Source organism: Cynocephalus volans, chromosome X (assembly GCF_027409185.1).
Source record: "Cynocephalus volans isolate mCynVol1 chromosome X, mCynVol1.pri, whole genome shotgun sequence".
In the NCBI taxonomy this organism is placed as follows: Eukaryota; Metazoa; Chordata; class Mammalia; order Dermoptera; family Cynocephalidae; genus Cynocephalus; species Cynocephalus volans.
Window position 1 is genome coordinate 180,593,988 of NC_084478.1, and position 16,755 is coordinate 180,610,742.

The 16,755-nt window shown below is 53.6% G+C and overlaps 1 protein-coding gene across 1 annotated transcript; it reads left to right on the forward strand.

The window, feature by feature from the left end:
• Positions 1 to 707: 707 nt before the first annotated feature.
• Positions 708 to 10,583, forward strand: LOC134368677 (PI-PLC X domain-containing protein 1-like). Its single transcript, XM_063085092.1, has 4 exons — positions 708 to 899; positions 5,391 to 5,546; positions 6,822 to 7,023; positions 10,345 to 10,583. Exons 1-4 carry the CDS (start codon positions 708 to 710, stop codon positions 10,581 to 10,583), a joined length of 789 nt encoding a protein of 262 aa, XP_062941162.1.
• The last annotated feature ends 6,172 nt before the right edge of the window (positions 10,584 to 16,755 follow it).

Consider the following 16,755-nt stretch of genomic DNA (forward strand, 5'->3'; position numbering starts at 1 on the left):
TTCACGTGAGCCTGGACACTCAGTCAGACACCATTTCTCTCCGAGATGCAGTTTTGTGTGCTGGGGTTCGTTGCCTTGATGCCTATTGGGTTTCTCTGCTCACCACCCCAGGAGGCACCACAGCTCACAGGCTCAGCTGGGGGACATTCTGTTCTCTGGATCTGCCCAGCACCCCCACTGTGGGAAGGGCCAGAGCACACCTCAGGGAAGAAAGGTCCTGTCAAGTACCCTGAACAGTGAGGCTCTGGGGTCCTCAATGCTCTGTAAACAAGGAAGCGGGCTCTTCGTCACCTCCTGGCCAACCTCAGGCCCATCAAGGACATGGGTCCAAGGAGCTCCAGCACCAGGTGTGGCCAGGTGCGGTTGGGGTAGGGCCACCTGAGGTGACCGGCAGGAGGGCCCAGCTGGGAGGAAGGCAGTTTGGAGGGGGAAGGGGGGACAAGCCTCCTCTGAAAAGGGACCCAGTCTCGTCTCCCAGGAGACACTCCCCTTCCAACCTTCAGACATCCTGGTGGCAGATGACCAGGCCGAGGGTCAGGCCAGCTGACCTGTGGCCCTTGCTGCTCCAGGGTGGTCTGCGGCTCAGCTCAGGACTTGGGGTTTCCCTAGACCTGCAGAATCAGATCTCCCCTTCAGCAAGAGGTGCTGCTCATCAGACCTCCCCCGATGGCTGAGCCTCCTTTGGCAGGTTCTGGAAGGTGCCCAGCATGGCTTCCCCATGCTGCCCTCGGTTCTCCCCGCTGCCCGCAGGGCCAGCCGAGTGGGGTCTGCCTTCACGGCTCCCTACCTCGTTCAGCGTGAGGGGGCTGGTCTTGAAATGCAACGTGGAGCAAGAGAGGGAGACAGGAAATGGACGCAGTGGTGTCTCTTTCAAAGGAGCTCATAACCAGTGGGTTCAGGTGTGACATCTTCCCCTGCACACTCTATTCTTCATGCTTTATCAAAATGTAATTCACACACCACACAAGTCACTCATTTAAGGTGAACAATTCAGGGGCCTCTAGTCCATCCACAATGTTGTACAACAACTACCTCTATCTAGTTCCAGAACATTCCCACCACCCCAAAAGGAGATCCCATCCCCATCAGCAGTCCCTCCCCCCTCCCCCCTCCATAGCCCCTGGTGACCACTAATCTGCTCCTGTCTCTGTGAATTTGCCTGTTCTGGACATTTCATGTAAATGGAATCACACACTGTGTGGTCTTCTGTGTCTGGCATCTGTCACTGAGCATCATGTGTTCAAGGTTCATCCACGTTGCAGCAGGTGTCAGAGCTTCACTCTTTTCATGGCTGTGTAATATTCCACTGTGTGGGTGGACAACATTATGTTTATACGTCCGTCTGTTTTTGTTTCTGTTTTTTGGGTTTTTTTACCATGGTTGTTGAATCGTGTGCATCCATCTGTCCCCCGAAACATTGCCAGTCAGCACTCTCCCCACCAAAGCAATCCATGTCCTGACTTCTTCCACCACAGGTTCCTTTTGCCTCTTCTAGAACTTTCCACCGAGGAAATCCTACAGAATATACTCAGGTGTCTGCGGCTTTCACTCAGCAATGCTGTTGAGATTCATCCATGTGTTTGCTGACCCTGTTGGTTCTCTTCCAGAATTCTATAACCTTTAAAAAGACATTTAAATCTTTGATTCATGCACTTATTTTGGTGGAGCAGGATCTGATCTGTACTTTTTCCAGAGAGCTGCCAGTTGTTCTGCCACTTAGACTCCCCCAGCGACCTCAATCCTACCGCTGGAATGGCCTGGCCGTGCGGTGTTGTCAGGACTTCATAGTGGAGAGACCTCCCTGGGTCAGGCCTGGGCCTGAGGCACGACTAGGTGTAATAACACCTGATGCAGTGGGGAGAATGGTGTCACCTGAGAATGGGACCTTATGTGGAAAGAGGGTCTTTGCAGGTATAATTAGTTGAGAACATCCTGAATTAGGGTGGCCGTAAATCCAATGACAGGTGATCTCATAAGAGACAGAATAGGAGACACAGACACAGAGGAGAAGCCACGTGAAGATGGAAGCAGGGACTGGAGTGATGCGGCCACAAGCCCAGGGACGCCTGGAGCCACCAGGAGCTGGAAGAGGCAGGAAGGATCCTCCCCCAGAGCCTCTGGAGGGAGCACAGCCCTGCCACACCTGGATGTCACACTTCTGGACTCCAGACCGAGAGGGCATAAAGTCAGTTGTTTTAAGCCCCCAGTGTTTGGCTGTGTGCTGGTCTGTCATCCCTAATACGGAAGGCCCGAGTCCCTGCATGTGGGGAAGTGCAGCGAGCGTCTGGCAGCCCGCCCGCTCCCAGCTCGGCATCCGATGCCCCTGGACACCTCAGGATCCCTCCCAGCTCTCCCGCCCACTGGCTGATTTTCATGAAGGGAGCGTGTCTTCACTCCATCACCTGATACGAGGCTGCCGTTCATCTCTTTAATGCCTCTGCCTTTTGGAAATCTCAGCTACGCAAACAACGTTTTCAGTGTTAAGAGCTTATTTTCAGGTAGAAGTCTGGAGCTGCAGCCCCTCACTAAACTGCTGTCCCTGTTATGAAGGGCGAGGAGGTCCCGGCTCCACTTCCTCGCACTCCTCCTGCTGAGAGGGGGCGTCTCAGATGGCACAGCACAGTGTGGATTGTGTGGGGTGGGCTGGTGGCTGCAGCCCTGCTGGGAGACATCCGTGGGATGCAGGTTTGCAGGAGCCGTGGTGTTGACGGCCCCGTCCCAAGGCAGCAGGAAATGGTAAAAGTGAGTTTGTCTACACCGCTTAGAAATCACTACGATGCTGTATGGCTGCTAATAATTTTAAACATACGATTTGTATCAAAATTTGCCAGTTAGAAAGCACAATGAAAAACTAACCCCTCCATTTACAACAGCAATAAAATATAAAATGCGTAGAAATAAGTTGAACAATTTGCCGCATGTAGATACAGAAAACAGGCGCCATCGGTAAGGAATGTGGAAGATGTGGATGGACAGAAAGACACGTCCAGACCCTGGGAGGGAGCTCCCCGCGGGCAGAGACCTCCCACCCCAGACTGTCCCCCAGCCCAACACAGGCCCTGCGGAGACGCTTCTCTCACCCGACGCAATAACCCTCAAGTTATCTGGATTTAAAAATGTTAAGACTATCTAGAAAACTTTGGGGGGGGGAAGGAGTGAGAAAGGAGATTTGCTGTGGGAGCCACTGCTATATATTAATAAAGCTGCAGCAATAATTAAAACACCATCACACTGATTCCGTAGGCCAAGGGATCAGAATGTGGAATTTAAAAGTGGATATAATTCTAAGAACTTAACACAGTCACAAGAAGACATTTCAGATCAGTGGACGGAAAGGCCAAGTGAGACGCTTGCCTTTTATTTTGCATCTCAATGTGTTACCGGATGTTTAAAGATCAAAATGGTAAAATAAGAGAGTTCTGTGACAGTATAGAGGCAAATCTGTGGTGAGCCTTTCTAAGGATGATAGTAAATGCAAAAGCCACAGAGGAAAAGACAGATTTGACTTTATAAACAAAAATTTAAAACTTCCTTCCTTAAGAAACTGTATACACAAAAGTTAGAGACAAAAGTTAGCTCTTACAGCAGAGGCCATGGTAAGTCCCTGCGGTCACTGAATAATGTCTTAAAGATGTTCGTGTCCTGATGCCTGGAGTCTGTGAACACGTGACCCTGTGGCCGACGAGTCTGAAGGTGCAATCAAATAGAATAGCTGAGATGAGGGACAGTCCTGGCTTTAACTGGCGGCCCGAGGTCCTCACAGGGTCCTCGGAGGAGGAGGCAGGAGGGTCAGACTCAAGAGAGATTAAAGATGGTGCACTACAGGCTTTGCAGATGGAAGAAAGTGCCACATGCCCCGATGCTGGGTCTCTGGAAGCTGGAAAAGGAGGAAATGGCCTCCCCTGGAGCCTCCCGGCCCTGCCACAGCCTGACCCTAACCTTAGCCCTGCGATGCATTTTGGGTGTGTGGCCTCCGGAACCATAAGGTGATTCCTCTGTGCTGTTTTAACCTGGTCACTGTGGTCATTTGCTGCAGCAGTCGCACGACACTCGGCACCAGAAGGCCCCCTGAGGACCAGGCACTCCTGACGCTGTTGGTTTGCAGCTGAGTCCCTCCCCAGGGACTTCATTCCCATCCCCAGGCAAGCTGCACCTGCAAGGGGCACAGAAGGGACCCAGGACACAGATCGTCCCTCTCTTGCTTCATGACCAAGTCCCACTAACCTATCCCCGGGAGCCCGTCTCCACCCCAGGAAACCCAGCCCATGGCAGACTTGAAACAATACGTCTCCACTCGCACAACACGCCCAGGGATGCTGGCTTGGCACAGAAAGAGATTTTACAAACCCACACCAGGAATGAGGGCTCCCCAGGGCAATACTGGATATTCGCTGGTAGAGGTGTGGCTGGGCCCGGGAGGTGAGGCGACGAGCAGCTCGTGCAGTGCAGTGCACAAGTGTGCAGAGTCACCTCCCTGCCCCCAGATTAGGCTCGTCTCGCTGTTCTCAGTTCACGCTCTTACTTGCTGCGGGAGGGGCTCTAGAGTCTCAGTAGAAGTCACCGTCCTGCCTGTGCCCTTGCTGTGGACCCAGGACCCTTGGGTCTGCAGGTGCCCTCCCTGGGGGCCACTCTGCCCATACAGGCCCTGCTCACTCCCTACAGCTTCCAGACATCACACGTTTGCACAGGCATCACCCTGTGTATGGCCATGTGTGAGCTCTTAGACACGTGCACACTGGCGCACACATGCACAGTCATAGACATGCACAAGCACACACACATGCACATGTACCTGGAAACACGCACAGACATGCATGCACACATGCCCACACACACATTCACACACATGTACATGCATGAGCAAATATGCAGACATGCACACAGACATGCACACAGACACGCACACACAAATATACATATACACACATGCAGACATAATGCAGGTGTTCACACACGCAAATAGACGCATGTGCCTACACAGACACATTCACACCCATGCACACCTATGCACGTGTTCACGTTTACATGGGAATGACGTGTGAACAGAGAAACGTGCACACAGACACATGGACACATACACATTCACACACATGTACATGTGTGCACAAACATGCACACATGCACACTTCTCCACCCAGAAGGCTCCTGCTCTACCCTTCTCCCCCTGTACTGCGCTCCCCCCGCCTCCTCTCTCAACCATGGAGCCCTGGCCAGATGGACTGACTGTGGTTTCTGCTAGACCGTGTGCCTCATCTATTTCCTTGTACGTGATTTGGCACATCTGTGGAGCAAGTTTTGTCCTTGGAAGCCCCTCCACAGTGGGAGTTTCCTTGTCTTCTTGGAGCCCCCGGGGATGTCTAAAGGACTGCGACCCTCCCTTCGCCTCCCAGGACACGCTCACGGAGATCTCGGTGTGGCTGGAGAAGCACCCCCGGGAGGTGGTCCCCCTAGCCTGCAGGAACTTTCAGGGCCTGAGCACGGACCTGCACAAGTACCTGGTCACTTGCATCCAGAACATCTTTGGGGACATGCTGTGCCCACGGGGGGTGAGCGTCCCTCCCACATCTCTCCTGGCGAGGGTGGGGGGTGTCATCTGCAGACTAGACTAGCTTCCTGGCCCCCCACCCAGGTGTGATCCCAAGATCATCCTGGTGCGTGTGGGGCTGTGTAGTGGGGTCTTCCTGCCTCCTACGTGCAGAGTGGGCCCAGCTGGCCTGGTGGGGACGGCTGCACATGGGAAGTTTGCTCGATGGCAGCAGCAGTGTTAGTGGAGTGTCACAGACAGCAGGGAGGGCCTCAAGGCGGGTTCACAGCTGTGTCTCCTACACCTCAGGCTGTGCCCGTTACTAGTTTAGAAGTAACTGCAGGGTCGTGATACTCTGCGTAACCTGCGGGGTGCTCTCTGTGTGGGTCTCCTGGGGCCTCCTGTGAACGGCAGGGATGTGTCTGCCTCGCAGCTGTGGACCCAGGGGTCTGAGATCAGAGGCCACAGGGCCACACTCCCCTGACCGCACTGAGAGAGGGGGCTCCAAGCCTTGCTCCAGCGTCTGGTGGCACCTGGCTTGTGGCAGGATCCCTCCAACTGGACACGGCATTCTCCCCGTGTCCAATTGTCCCCTTCCTATAAAGACACCCCCACAGGACTTAGGGCCACCCTACTGCACAGCGATCTCAGCGAATCACATGTGCAATGGCCTTGCTTCCACATAAGGTCCCGCTCTGAGATACCGAGGGTGAGGACTTCCAGTGTGAATGGGAGAGACAGCTCACTTGGCCACACAGTTCCATCATGTGCTGATTTTCCCCTTTTCCATGGTGGCAATGGGCAGGCGCTCTCCCCTAGTCTCCAGGAAGCCTGAGAAGTTAAATCTATGTCCATTTTTGGTCGAGGTTACCATTCATTTCAAACCATTTTATGGGTGGCATTTCTCCAAGGACGTCTTTAAGGCCAAGGAGAGCATCCCAGCCCGCGTGTTTTGGTGATAAAATAGAGACGACGGTGGTGCCATGAGCCCGCGGGACGTCCTGTTATGTAGAGTTCCCAGAGGAGGCGCGGGGTCCCTTCTCTCCCACCCTCTCTGCCTGGGGTCCTGACAGAGGACAGGCCTTGCTGTGGAGACCCCTCAGTAAAATGGGCATCTCCGCCTCGGGAGACACTTTCTGTCCTTTGACAGGGACATCTGCAGTGGAAACCAAACTTCCCTGTTGTTGGAATCGCGAACAGAGGTCTTAGAGTGGGTCCTGGTGGCTTGGGGTGGGCATCGTGGGCTGGTCAGAGTGTGGGAGCCACACACTGTGGGTGCCTCTCACTTGGCACCCAGAAAATCTGTCCCTTCCCGGAGGTGCCAACGCTGCACCTGCTGTGGGCCCGGAGCCAGAAGGTGATCATCTTCTACGAGGTCGAAGACACCGTGAGCCAGCACAGGGAGCTGTCACCGGGGGTCTGCTACTGGTGGGGCAACAAAGTGAAGGTGCAGGAGCTGATCCGCTACCTGGAGGGCATGAAGAGCTGCAGCCGCCCAGGTACCTGGAGCTACTCCTGAACAGGGCCAGACAGAGGCCAGTGACACACTTCTGCAGTCTTGGGGGAACGTTTGCTTTCAGTTTTGAGTGAAAGAATTTTAAAGGTGATACATGTCCCTGTGTGTGTGTGTGTGTGTGTGGTTTGCACATATGTATATGCACATGTGCATGTCTACATATATGTGCACATGTGTGTGTGGACACACATGCTCACACATGTACATACGCGTGTGTATACATGACAGTACTTCAAAAAATTCACAGATTCATATTGTCTTTCAATTCAGTTTTCCCAAGACCTTTTTGAAGTGTGACGTGTGCACACGTACACACATACACATCACACCAGTGCTGAGGCGTGGGAAGCTCTCACTCCCTCTCAGTCCCACATGCCCGTTTCTGCTCGGCAGCTGCTGGTCTGCAGCTCCAGGGCACAAACACGAGCACCCCATATTGATCTGCAGTGTAAGAAACACGCCACAGACGCCATAGCACACACATGCTTACAGAGGGCTGGTATTTGATGCACATGTGTATACACCACGCGCTTGCTAAGTCCTGTACAGACCTGAGCATGTTAGTCTCAAAGCATCCTGTTCAGGACGCAGTCCCTTTTGCAGGTGAGATGCGAGGCCCTGGCCCTGGCCCCTGACGGTGCCACCTCGGCTCACGCCCTCTGTCTCTCTCAGTTTATCTCTGTCTCTCTGTCTCTCTGTGTTTATCTCCATCTCTCTGTCTCTCTCAGTTTATCTCCGTCTCTCTGTCTCTCACAGTTTCTTTGTGTGTCTCTCTCAGTTTCTTTGTCTCTCTGTCTCTCTCGGTTTATCTCTGTCTCTCTTTCTCTCCGTCTCTCCATCTCTCTCTCCATCTCTCAGCCTCTCCCAGTTTGTCTCTCTCTATCTCAATCTCTGTGTGTCAACGTCTCTCTTCTGCTATCAAGTTTAACATCTTATTTGGTTCTGACCTTCCTCGCTGCTCATCTGTGTGTAGCTCATTCATGTGACATGATTTGACTAAACCTCACCCAGAGTCCTGTTTTGCACCATGGTAGGTGACACTCATTGTGCAGAATCTTCCAGGCCCCCAGCCCCTCACACGCTCAGTGTCCCCACGTCCTGTCCCAGTGGCCGCGCCTGGCCTCTGCCCTGAGTGACGACTAGCATGGGATTCGCGTGTTTTTGTGCATTTCTTTTTCCATTTGCCTGTTTTATCCACTGCGTTTCCCTTTTTCGTAGTGGTTTGTCAGACTTCGCTGGACTTGTTGGGTCTCCAGGGACCTGGGGCACCATCATTCTCGCTATGAACCAGTAGCAGGTGGCCTGGTGCCTTGTGTGCTGTTGCTTGGGCCACACTTAGCAAACACCTCTGGCCTTTTCCTCTGAGCCGGCGTGATCTACAACTGCATTTGAAACAAACCCAGCACTGACCTGTCATGCTAACCCCATGCGAGTGTTATCCCTGTCTACCCAAGCCAGTAATGTGACGGGCCAGAGGGGCTCCACACCTGGGTGCAAGGACACCTGACGGAGGGACAGAGGCACAGAGGGACCGGGGCTGGAGGGCTGTAGACGCCAGCCAGCATAGGCTTCCTGCAGCCGGCTCCACCTTCCCCAGTGTTTCCACTAAAACCGTTCACCTTGGTGGGTTTTGTGCTCAGTGCTGCCCTTCTGTGGTTCTTTGATCAGTGGTTTGTCTTTACAGAAAGGAGTTCCTGCTTTTGTGGCCGTTTTGGTCAGTGTTGTCAAGCACAGTGATGAGAAACTTTCTAGAGGATGGGATTTCGGGGGGGAGGAATGTGGTCCCAAACCTGGCTGGACGTTGGAATCGGCTGGTCCTATGTCATGGGTGGGGCCCAGGATGTTTACAGGGATGAGGTACCCCAGGTGGCCCTTGGGGTTGAGTGAGTAGACAGTGTGCTGTATCCACACAATGGAATACTATGCAGCCATGAAAAGGAACGGGGCTCTGACACCTGCTACAGCGTAGATGAACCTTGAACACATGATGCTCAGTGACAGACGTCAGCCACAAAAGACCACACAGTGTAGGATTCTACTAACATTAAATGTCCGGAACAGGTAATTCCACAGAAACAGAAAGCAGGTTGTCAGGGGCTGGGGAGGGGGAATGACTGCTAACGGGTACGGGGTCTCCTTTTGGGGTGATGAGAATGTTCTGGAACTAGATAAAGGTGGTGGTTGCACATATAGTGAATGCACTAAAACCCACCGAATTGGTCACTTTTAAATGGTGAATTTATAGTATGTAAATTTCACCTCAATTTTTAAAAAACCCACTGGGGTCCGTCTGGTGCAGCAGCTTTGCAAACCACATCTTGGGTCCCTCAGAGGCAGGAATCCCAGGCCTGCAGCAATGAAGGGCCCCGCACAGCACAGGGTTAGGGTTGGGCTGGATCAGCCCCAACGTGCTGCTGTTCACACTGCAAAGCGTGACCCAGGAGAGATGGGTCCTGAGGGAACAGCACAAAACCAGGCACCACAGCCCAGGAGCAGCTGTCTGCTGATTTAGTATCTCGCCCTCTCACGTGTATGTAATTGACAAGGTTCGAGACTTTGGAGATAAGAATGAAAAACCATTTGCAGAGAACTTTATTCTCTTAAGGTTCCGGAGGTCAGAAATCCACAAAAGGTGTCATAGGGCTGGTTCTTTCAAGGCTCCAGGGAGAATGGGTTTCCTTGTCTTTCCAGCCTCTGGAGGCTACAGCAGGCCTTGGCCTAGGGCCCCACATCGAGTCTCCTTTTCTCCACCTATTTCCTTCTCCACATCACCTACTCTTCTTCTGTATTCAAATCTTCCTGGCCCCCTCCTATAAAGACACTGTGATGACACTGGACCTGCCCAGATAATCCAGAACAATCTCCCATCTCAGGATCTTCAACTGAATCTCATCTGCAAAGTCTCCTTTGCGGAGTAAAGCCACATATTCATATGTTCCAAGTATTGAGACATGCACAACTTTGGGGACATTATTCTGTACACCACATGGGGATTAGGATGTGGACATCTTTGGGGACATTATTTTACCACATGGGGATTAGGACATGGGCATCTGTGGGGACATTATTCTGTCTACCACATGGGGATTAGGATGTGGACATCTTTGAGGCCAATGATCAGGCCAGCGTCCTCTGTAACGAAGTCCAACTAATCTGAGGCCTCTGCTGAGCATTGTGCCGTCAGAACTCTAACTTCTGAAATGGGTAATGGGGAAGACAGGCGGGTGACGGCGGCAGCGTGAGACGGGACATATGCAGCAGCGTGCGTGTGTCGCATAATTGCTCTGCCACTTCCTTATTTCAGGCGGGTTGTTTGTGGCTGGCATTAACCTTACGGAGAACCTGGAATACATCCTGGTGCATCCGTGTGAGTCCCTGCAGAAGATGACGGTGCCCGAAGTGCCGTACCTGAGCACCTGGGTCCGAGCGCAGTGCCCGGGGCCAGGCTCACGGTGCACCAACGTCATCGCGGGTGACTTCATCGGCACGGACAGTTTCGTCAGTGACGTCATCAGACTCAACGAGAAGCTGCTTTGGTGCTGACGAAGCTCAGTACGGGGCCGCTCGAAGATTCAACCATAATCCTTCAAGTATCACGCTCTTGTTTCGGCCAAGTACCGGTGAGGGCAGGGGTCTGTGAGTTTGGGGCAAGGCCAGCACGGCCTCCTGCCACCTGCCCTCGTTACCCTCCAGTTTCGACGCGGGATGGAGTCAACGTACATGCTGATGGCTAAAGATGACTACGCGGCAGCACCTTCAAAGAAAGACGCGACTCACCTGTAAAAGTGGGCTTCTCCCACCACCGCGGCCGTGGCGTGGGTGCTAATGACAACCCTCAAGTGTGTCCTTCACCTGACCACTTTCGAGAGCACCACAGTGCAGTGACGTTTGAATAGTGACAAGGCGCTCCTTAAAGTGCTCACGATTGTGATGCTGGCGGAGTAGGACTAAGGGGGTTGAAATCCTACCGAGAAACACATTTTTTTAGAAGAGAACGAGGGTTACCTATTTTTAATTCTGATGAAATCACAGTCTGTTCCCCTAGGCCAAGGGGATTCTTGGGTGCTCGCTGGTTTTGCTTTGGTTTTTCCAGCTGTTCATAGGAACAAATTTAATGAGATGTTTGAGGACTTACACAGATGGAGATGACGGGCCGTGTACGAGATCGGTGTCGAACACACGCTCGTCACGTGTCCCCCGGGCCTCCCTGTGCTATTCTTATGTGCTGGAGTAAGAACACAGGTGTGAGCGGCACAGCACAGGTATTTTGGGCCCCCGTGCCACAGCCATGCTGTGACCTCGCTGTCACAGCTGTTTCTCACGTCTTCTCTCTCACCTGCCACTTCCAGTAACCTTCCTGGGCCTCCTCTGTCCACCCATCTCTCCCTCCAGGTGAGAGGCTGCGCTGCCTCCGCCAGGTGTCCCCAGTTGCCGGCTGAGATGCAAGCCCACCTGTCCCTCCTGCAGTCCCACCCTCTCTGCCTGCCAGTAACTCTTCCCTTTCCTCCAAGGCCACGGTGGGTTTGTCAGTTTTCCAACGTTTCTGCCTGTTCTGTGTTTTCTTAGATTACATTTTTGTCTGTTTGGCACCTTTCATCACAGGGCCGACTGTATTAACTACATTTTCCTATTTCAAATTCTGGATGCTCTGGCATTTGGGGGCCTTACAGATGAGAGAGAGACTGCCCTTCCCAGGGCCAGCAAACTCCTGAAGGTAGCCAGCGACCCGCTCAGGGGCACCCTGCTCCTGTGCAGCCCCTTTTCCTAATTGTCACACACCCAGCCAGTATCTCCCCTGCCCTCAGTCACCTCAGGGCTGGGTATCAGGCCAGCAGAGGACCCCCAGCAAGAAGCCCACTGTGGTTTTACAAACTCACCAGCCCCGAGCTGTCCACGCAGCCTGCCTTCCCCTCCTGTGGAAGCTCCAGCAAAGGCTGTGACCCAGGATCTCCGTCGCCCCTTCCTGCCTCCTGACACACACCAGGGCTTTCCCCACAGCCCCGTGTGCGGTGACGGGCCCATCCTCTTGATTAATGTAGCAATTTCTTCTTTCAGTGGCATTGGCCTGTGTTGGCAGTTGGTCACCTCCAAACTTAAAGGCCAACGGGTACAAATGAGACTCCCCCACTGTGGCCTGCCATCCTTGGGTGATGTGACATTTTCCAAGTGGGTTTTTGCTTCACTTCCCAGTACTGAGGGGTCCAGGTTTCACAAACCCCAAAATCACAGAAATACCTCCTTTTGTACATCTAGTTTTTCAGAGCTGGTGGTTTAAATTCTCAGCCACATAATGGATGCCAGACATAAGTTTTCTTCCAGTTCCCTCGTAAGAGGGTACCCAGCCAGGGATTCTTTTTGTCCATGTTCTGGAACAAGACATGTTTTCTTAGGATAGTCTTGAAAATAATTCTTTAATCTACGTTGACGTGTGTTGTTTGGAATCCAATTAGTCGTTCTCCAGAGGAAAATCTGCTTATACTTTTGGTATCCAGTTGCGATGATTCTATGAAGGTACCTGAAATCCAGGAGGACAAACTCATGGGCCACCACCCACTGGCTACCTCAGACCCATGACTTTCCTGGATCCAGCAGCCCAAAGATTGATGCTCAGGAAGAGCACGATGGAGATGAAGGAACACGTTTCAGGATAAGTCTGTGACACTGGCCAGTGTTTCCACTAAACCCGTATCATGATTCCGTCGTCTGTGCTATTCAGCATGACTCGTTTAATTCCAGAGATTAAAAGAAATTAAAGTCAAATGTCTTTATGGGTTTTTGTGACCATGTAAACAGCCAAGACAATTTTGGTAGATTTCAGAATAATCCATGGGAAGAATCTAGAAAATGTTACCTTGATTGAACACTTTTTTCAGATCACAGAATTAAAAGAAAACAATAAAATCTTGCCTCTGTCCTCCTCAGGTGACTTTTGTCATAGAAACGCAAGGATTGGGTCAAAGTTTTGAGTTTTGCATGATTTGAGCTCCTCCATGGGGACATTAAGTAAAGATTGTGTATTGAATTTTAAAGACGAACTTCTGAAGCTTTTGAGTTCAAAGAGACATGCTCTGTCAGAAAGAGCTTTCCGGCGGGGAGGGACTCCATTGCTCTGTGCACAGAACGCCAGCCCCGTGCAGGGCTGAGTCTGGCCCACCTTCCCGTCTTCATAGCAGACAGTGCAGCTTCTGTGTCACTACCCGATAACGTTTGCAAGGGGACCTATGTGACATGGGTGCACCTCGGGCTCTCTCGCAACCCGTCACGTGACAGATCCGGAAGAGGGGCCCCCATGGGGATCAGCCCAACGCAGAACCCCTCCTCTGAGTCCTGCTTTCCTCCCACCCAACGGGGTTTGTTCTCAGGACCCCAGTGCTCTGGTACAGCCAGATTGAGGAACTGGGAAGGGACAGGCCCAGCAGCAAAGCAAGGAGACTGGAGACACTGCGAGCTGGGGAGGATGGGGTGCTGCACCTGTGCCTATCCCACACGAAGCCCACCACCCACTGTTCTGGGCTCCCTGAGACGCCCACCGTCTCCTCTGGGCTGCATGAGACCCCCACCCTCTCCTCTGGGCTCCCTGAGACCGCCTTCTCCACTCTGGGCTCCCTGAGACACCCAACCTTGTCCCCTGGGTTCCCTGAGACCCCCACCCTCCCCTCTGGGCTCCATGAGACCCTCTCGCTTCCCACATGAAGGCCCCTGTGTTGCCGAGCTCCTTGCAGGGGGTCTCTCACTGGGTTGTGCCTGAGGCAGCAGTGGGGGCCACGCTCTCCCTCAGTGTCTGAGTCAGGGTGGAGACCACGAGAGTGGCCAGGTGGGTGCTGGAGGACAGCCAGGAGACCAGACCCCGTGCGGCCATTCCTGTGTCACCCAGACAGGGAAGACTTGGACAGGACCAGACACAGTCTGGAGCCAGACCTGGGAGGACAAGCTGGCCTTGCAGATGGGGAGAGGTCTCGGGAGCCATCTGGCCCTGCAAGTCCCAGGAGGGGGTGTCTGGGAGAGCTCCTAGGAGCACAGTGGGCACAGCCCCGGGATGGCCACAGGCTGGCAAGCGATGGGCTGTACCCCACGAGCCCCCAGGAGGCACTGCCCAAGCACGATGCTTCACAGCCCACAGGGGAGTCTCCAAAGTTGCGGTGAAGTGACTCCTCCACAGCAGAGCCCAGTGAACCAGATGGGCTGGGGGAAGCACCCGTCTCCAGCCACCGAGTCCTGAGGCCTTCAGTGGTCTCCTCACCTACTGGTCCCTGTCCCAGACGAGGGGGCTGTTCTGCTCCACTTAGTAAAGCCTGGGCGACCTGCACGTGTCATCCACCCTGTGAGGCTGGGGGCAAAGGGCTAGACAGAGGGTGCAGCTGGGACCACGTGCAAGCTCTGTCCTCACCTGTGGGTCCCAGGACACGGCCCCAGCCCCGGAGCCTACTCTCCTCACCTGTGAGAGGTGTGGGAAGGACAGGTACTGAGCTGGGAGGAGTGGGAGGGAACAGGAGGGGCCGTGTGTCTGGCAGGGCTGTGTGTACAGCAGGGTCACCTGGCCCGCCATTGGAGAAGTTCACACGCACCCCATTCACATGCTCAGGAGAGGGGTACAGATTTCTTGTTGTTTTTTTAACTTATCCCTGAATGCCGAATTCTGGAACTCAAAAACACTGACCACTATAAGTTGATTGTAAACCTAAGAAAAAAATACGATTTTTCCTTAGTGCCAAAAGGGAAAAAGGACACTACCCAACTTCTGTCAGGCATTTCCTTAGGAAAACGTGCCATCGCAGGGCTCCCTCAGTGTCTCCGGCTCTGCAGATCACTTGAAAATCTGAATGAGCCTGGGGCCAGCTGTGCATCCCATGAATGTCTTTCCTGGAGCCGAGAAGCCTCCTGTGCAACGTGAGCATTAAGTGGGGCCCTGTCTCCCTGCCTTTGTTGGAGATTTGCTCTAAGAGGTAATTTCCCACTCCTTGAAAAGATGCAAGTAGGTTCACTTTTCTTTTGGGTAAAGACAATGGATGTGTATGTGATGGGCTGTATCCACCTGCATTTAGGAAGGTGAGATTCTCTCTGTCTCTGAGATCTCTTAGCGGGGTTCCTGGTTTGTTGCTTTTCCAATAATAAAACTGTTTTCTTTCTCTTTTACCTTTGTGGGGAGCTTTCTGGGCTGTGTCTCGACACCAGCAAGGGGACAGCAGGGTAGTCTCTGAGTCCGTGAACACCCGGTGCCCAGCACGCGCTGAAAGAACTAGAAATGCCAGTTGAGGCGCCTCAGAACAAAGCTTTTAATACCTCGTCACTGAAACATCCCAGAGGGAAACCAGTTCTTGCCACGCACTGATGGCTGGCCTGGATGGTTCAGAGCTGACACTCCAGCCGCCCACTCCGAGGTGACACCAGCCCCACCGTGGTTTCGTCATTGGCAGCAGACGCCCAGGCACACACAGGCGGAGGCGGCCTGCTCTGCTCTGATGCTGGAAAAATGCGATTCGCTGGCCGAGGGTGTCTTTTCATTCTGGAAAGAGCTTCCGGAATTTGCCATAGGTGGCGTTGCTGATGGTGACTGTAACATCGGCTGCCCCGTCCTCAGGTATCACGTCCACCTGCTGCACAGTTGCCTCCTTGTGCAGCCAGCTGGGGACGGAGGAGCACGTTCCACGAAGACCGTGAGGACCCTCCACCCATTTGGTCAGTTTCAGCATAAATACCCTGGAGGACAGCCTAGCCACGCCCAAGCCCCTGCTCAGACCTCCTTGTGTTGCTCAGGGAGGTACAGCCTGTAGCCCAAGAATGTCCATGAGCACAGATTAGGCACCTGGTGTACGCAGGCTGAGTCATTAACACAGCTCAGGTCCTTTCAGAAACATCCCAGCTACTTGCAGAGGCAGAAAACAGACCTAGGGTTGCCAGGGTGGAGGGGGGCCGGGGGAGGGACGCTGGGGAGAGGTTGGGTGGGGACACAGGGAATAACTGCAATTTGTGGTGAGGGGCACACTGAGAGTATTGATCTGATCATCACATCTTGGGCACAGGAGGTGATAGCTCTGTGCTCCATGAATATGCATAATCAATTAAAAAAATAATCCCAGCTGATGCCTGCACATCTAAAGCTGGGGGTGCTCTGCCTGTTTTGTGGCTCTCCCCAAACACCCAAAGGCCCAGTTCTGGGCCTGGCGCTGGGACCCAGGTCATCGCCCTTTCCCGCCCGCCAAGGCCGCTCACGTGAGCTGGGCCCCTGCCAGGCGGACACGGAGGGTGAGGACCCATCTCCTGGTGGCTCTCAAAACTGCCTCTTCCAGCTCAGCTCTCAGTTCCTCCAGCCCATGCCCCAGGAGGGCGGACACAGCCAGGACGTTTGGTTCTGTGGGGCTGTACCTGCCAGGGTAGGACACAGACCCGGAGAGGACACAGACCCGGCTCAGCCTCAGGGATGACCTGTCGAGAAGAGGGTCCCCATGTCACCCACCCACAGCCCGCTTGTGACACTTTAATTGGTGCAAGGTGAAGACACCAGCCCCACCGGATGGTTAGGACATGGAAGAGTGAAAAGAGGTGGCAGAGGCGGAGGCAAACCCCAGGCTGGGAACGAGGAACTGTCCTGAGATCACCCCTGCCCGCCTGCTGGCCACACCTGGGGAACGGGATGCTCAGCCGGCACTGGGTCCTTGGCTCACCCGGGCACCAAGTCCACCTTGTTGTGCACTTCCACCATGGAGTCCGGGAGCGG

Bases quoted from the DNA above. Each gene is read 5' to 3' on its own strand.
- LOC134368677 (XM_063085092.1), top strand. From the start codon at position 708: ATGGCTTCCCCATGCTGCCCTCGGTTCTCCCCGCTGCCCGCAGGGCCA. The intron at 900-5,390 runs GTGTGACATCTT...TTCGCCTCCCAG, and splicing joins CTCATAACCAGTGGGTTCAG to GACACGCTCACGGAGATCTC. The intron at 5,547-6,821 runs GTGAGCGTCCCT...CTTGGCACCCAG, and splicing joins ACATGCTGTGCCCACGGGGG to AAAATCTGTCCCTTCCCGGA.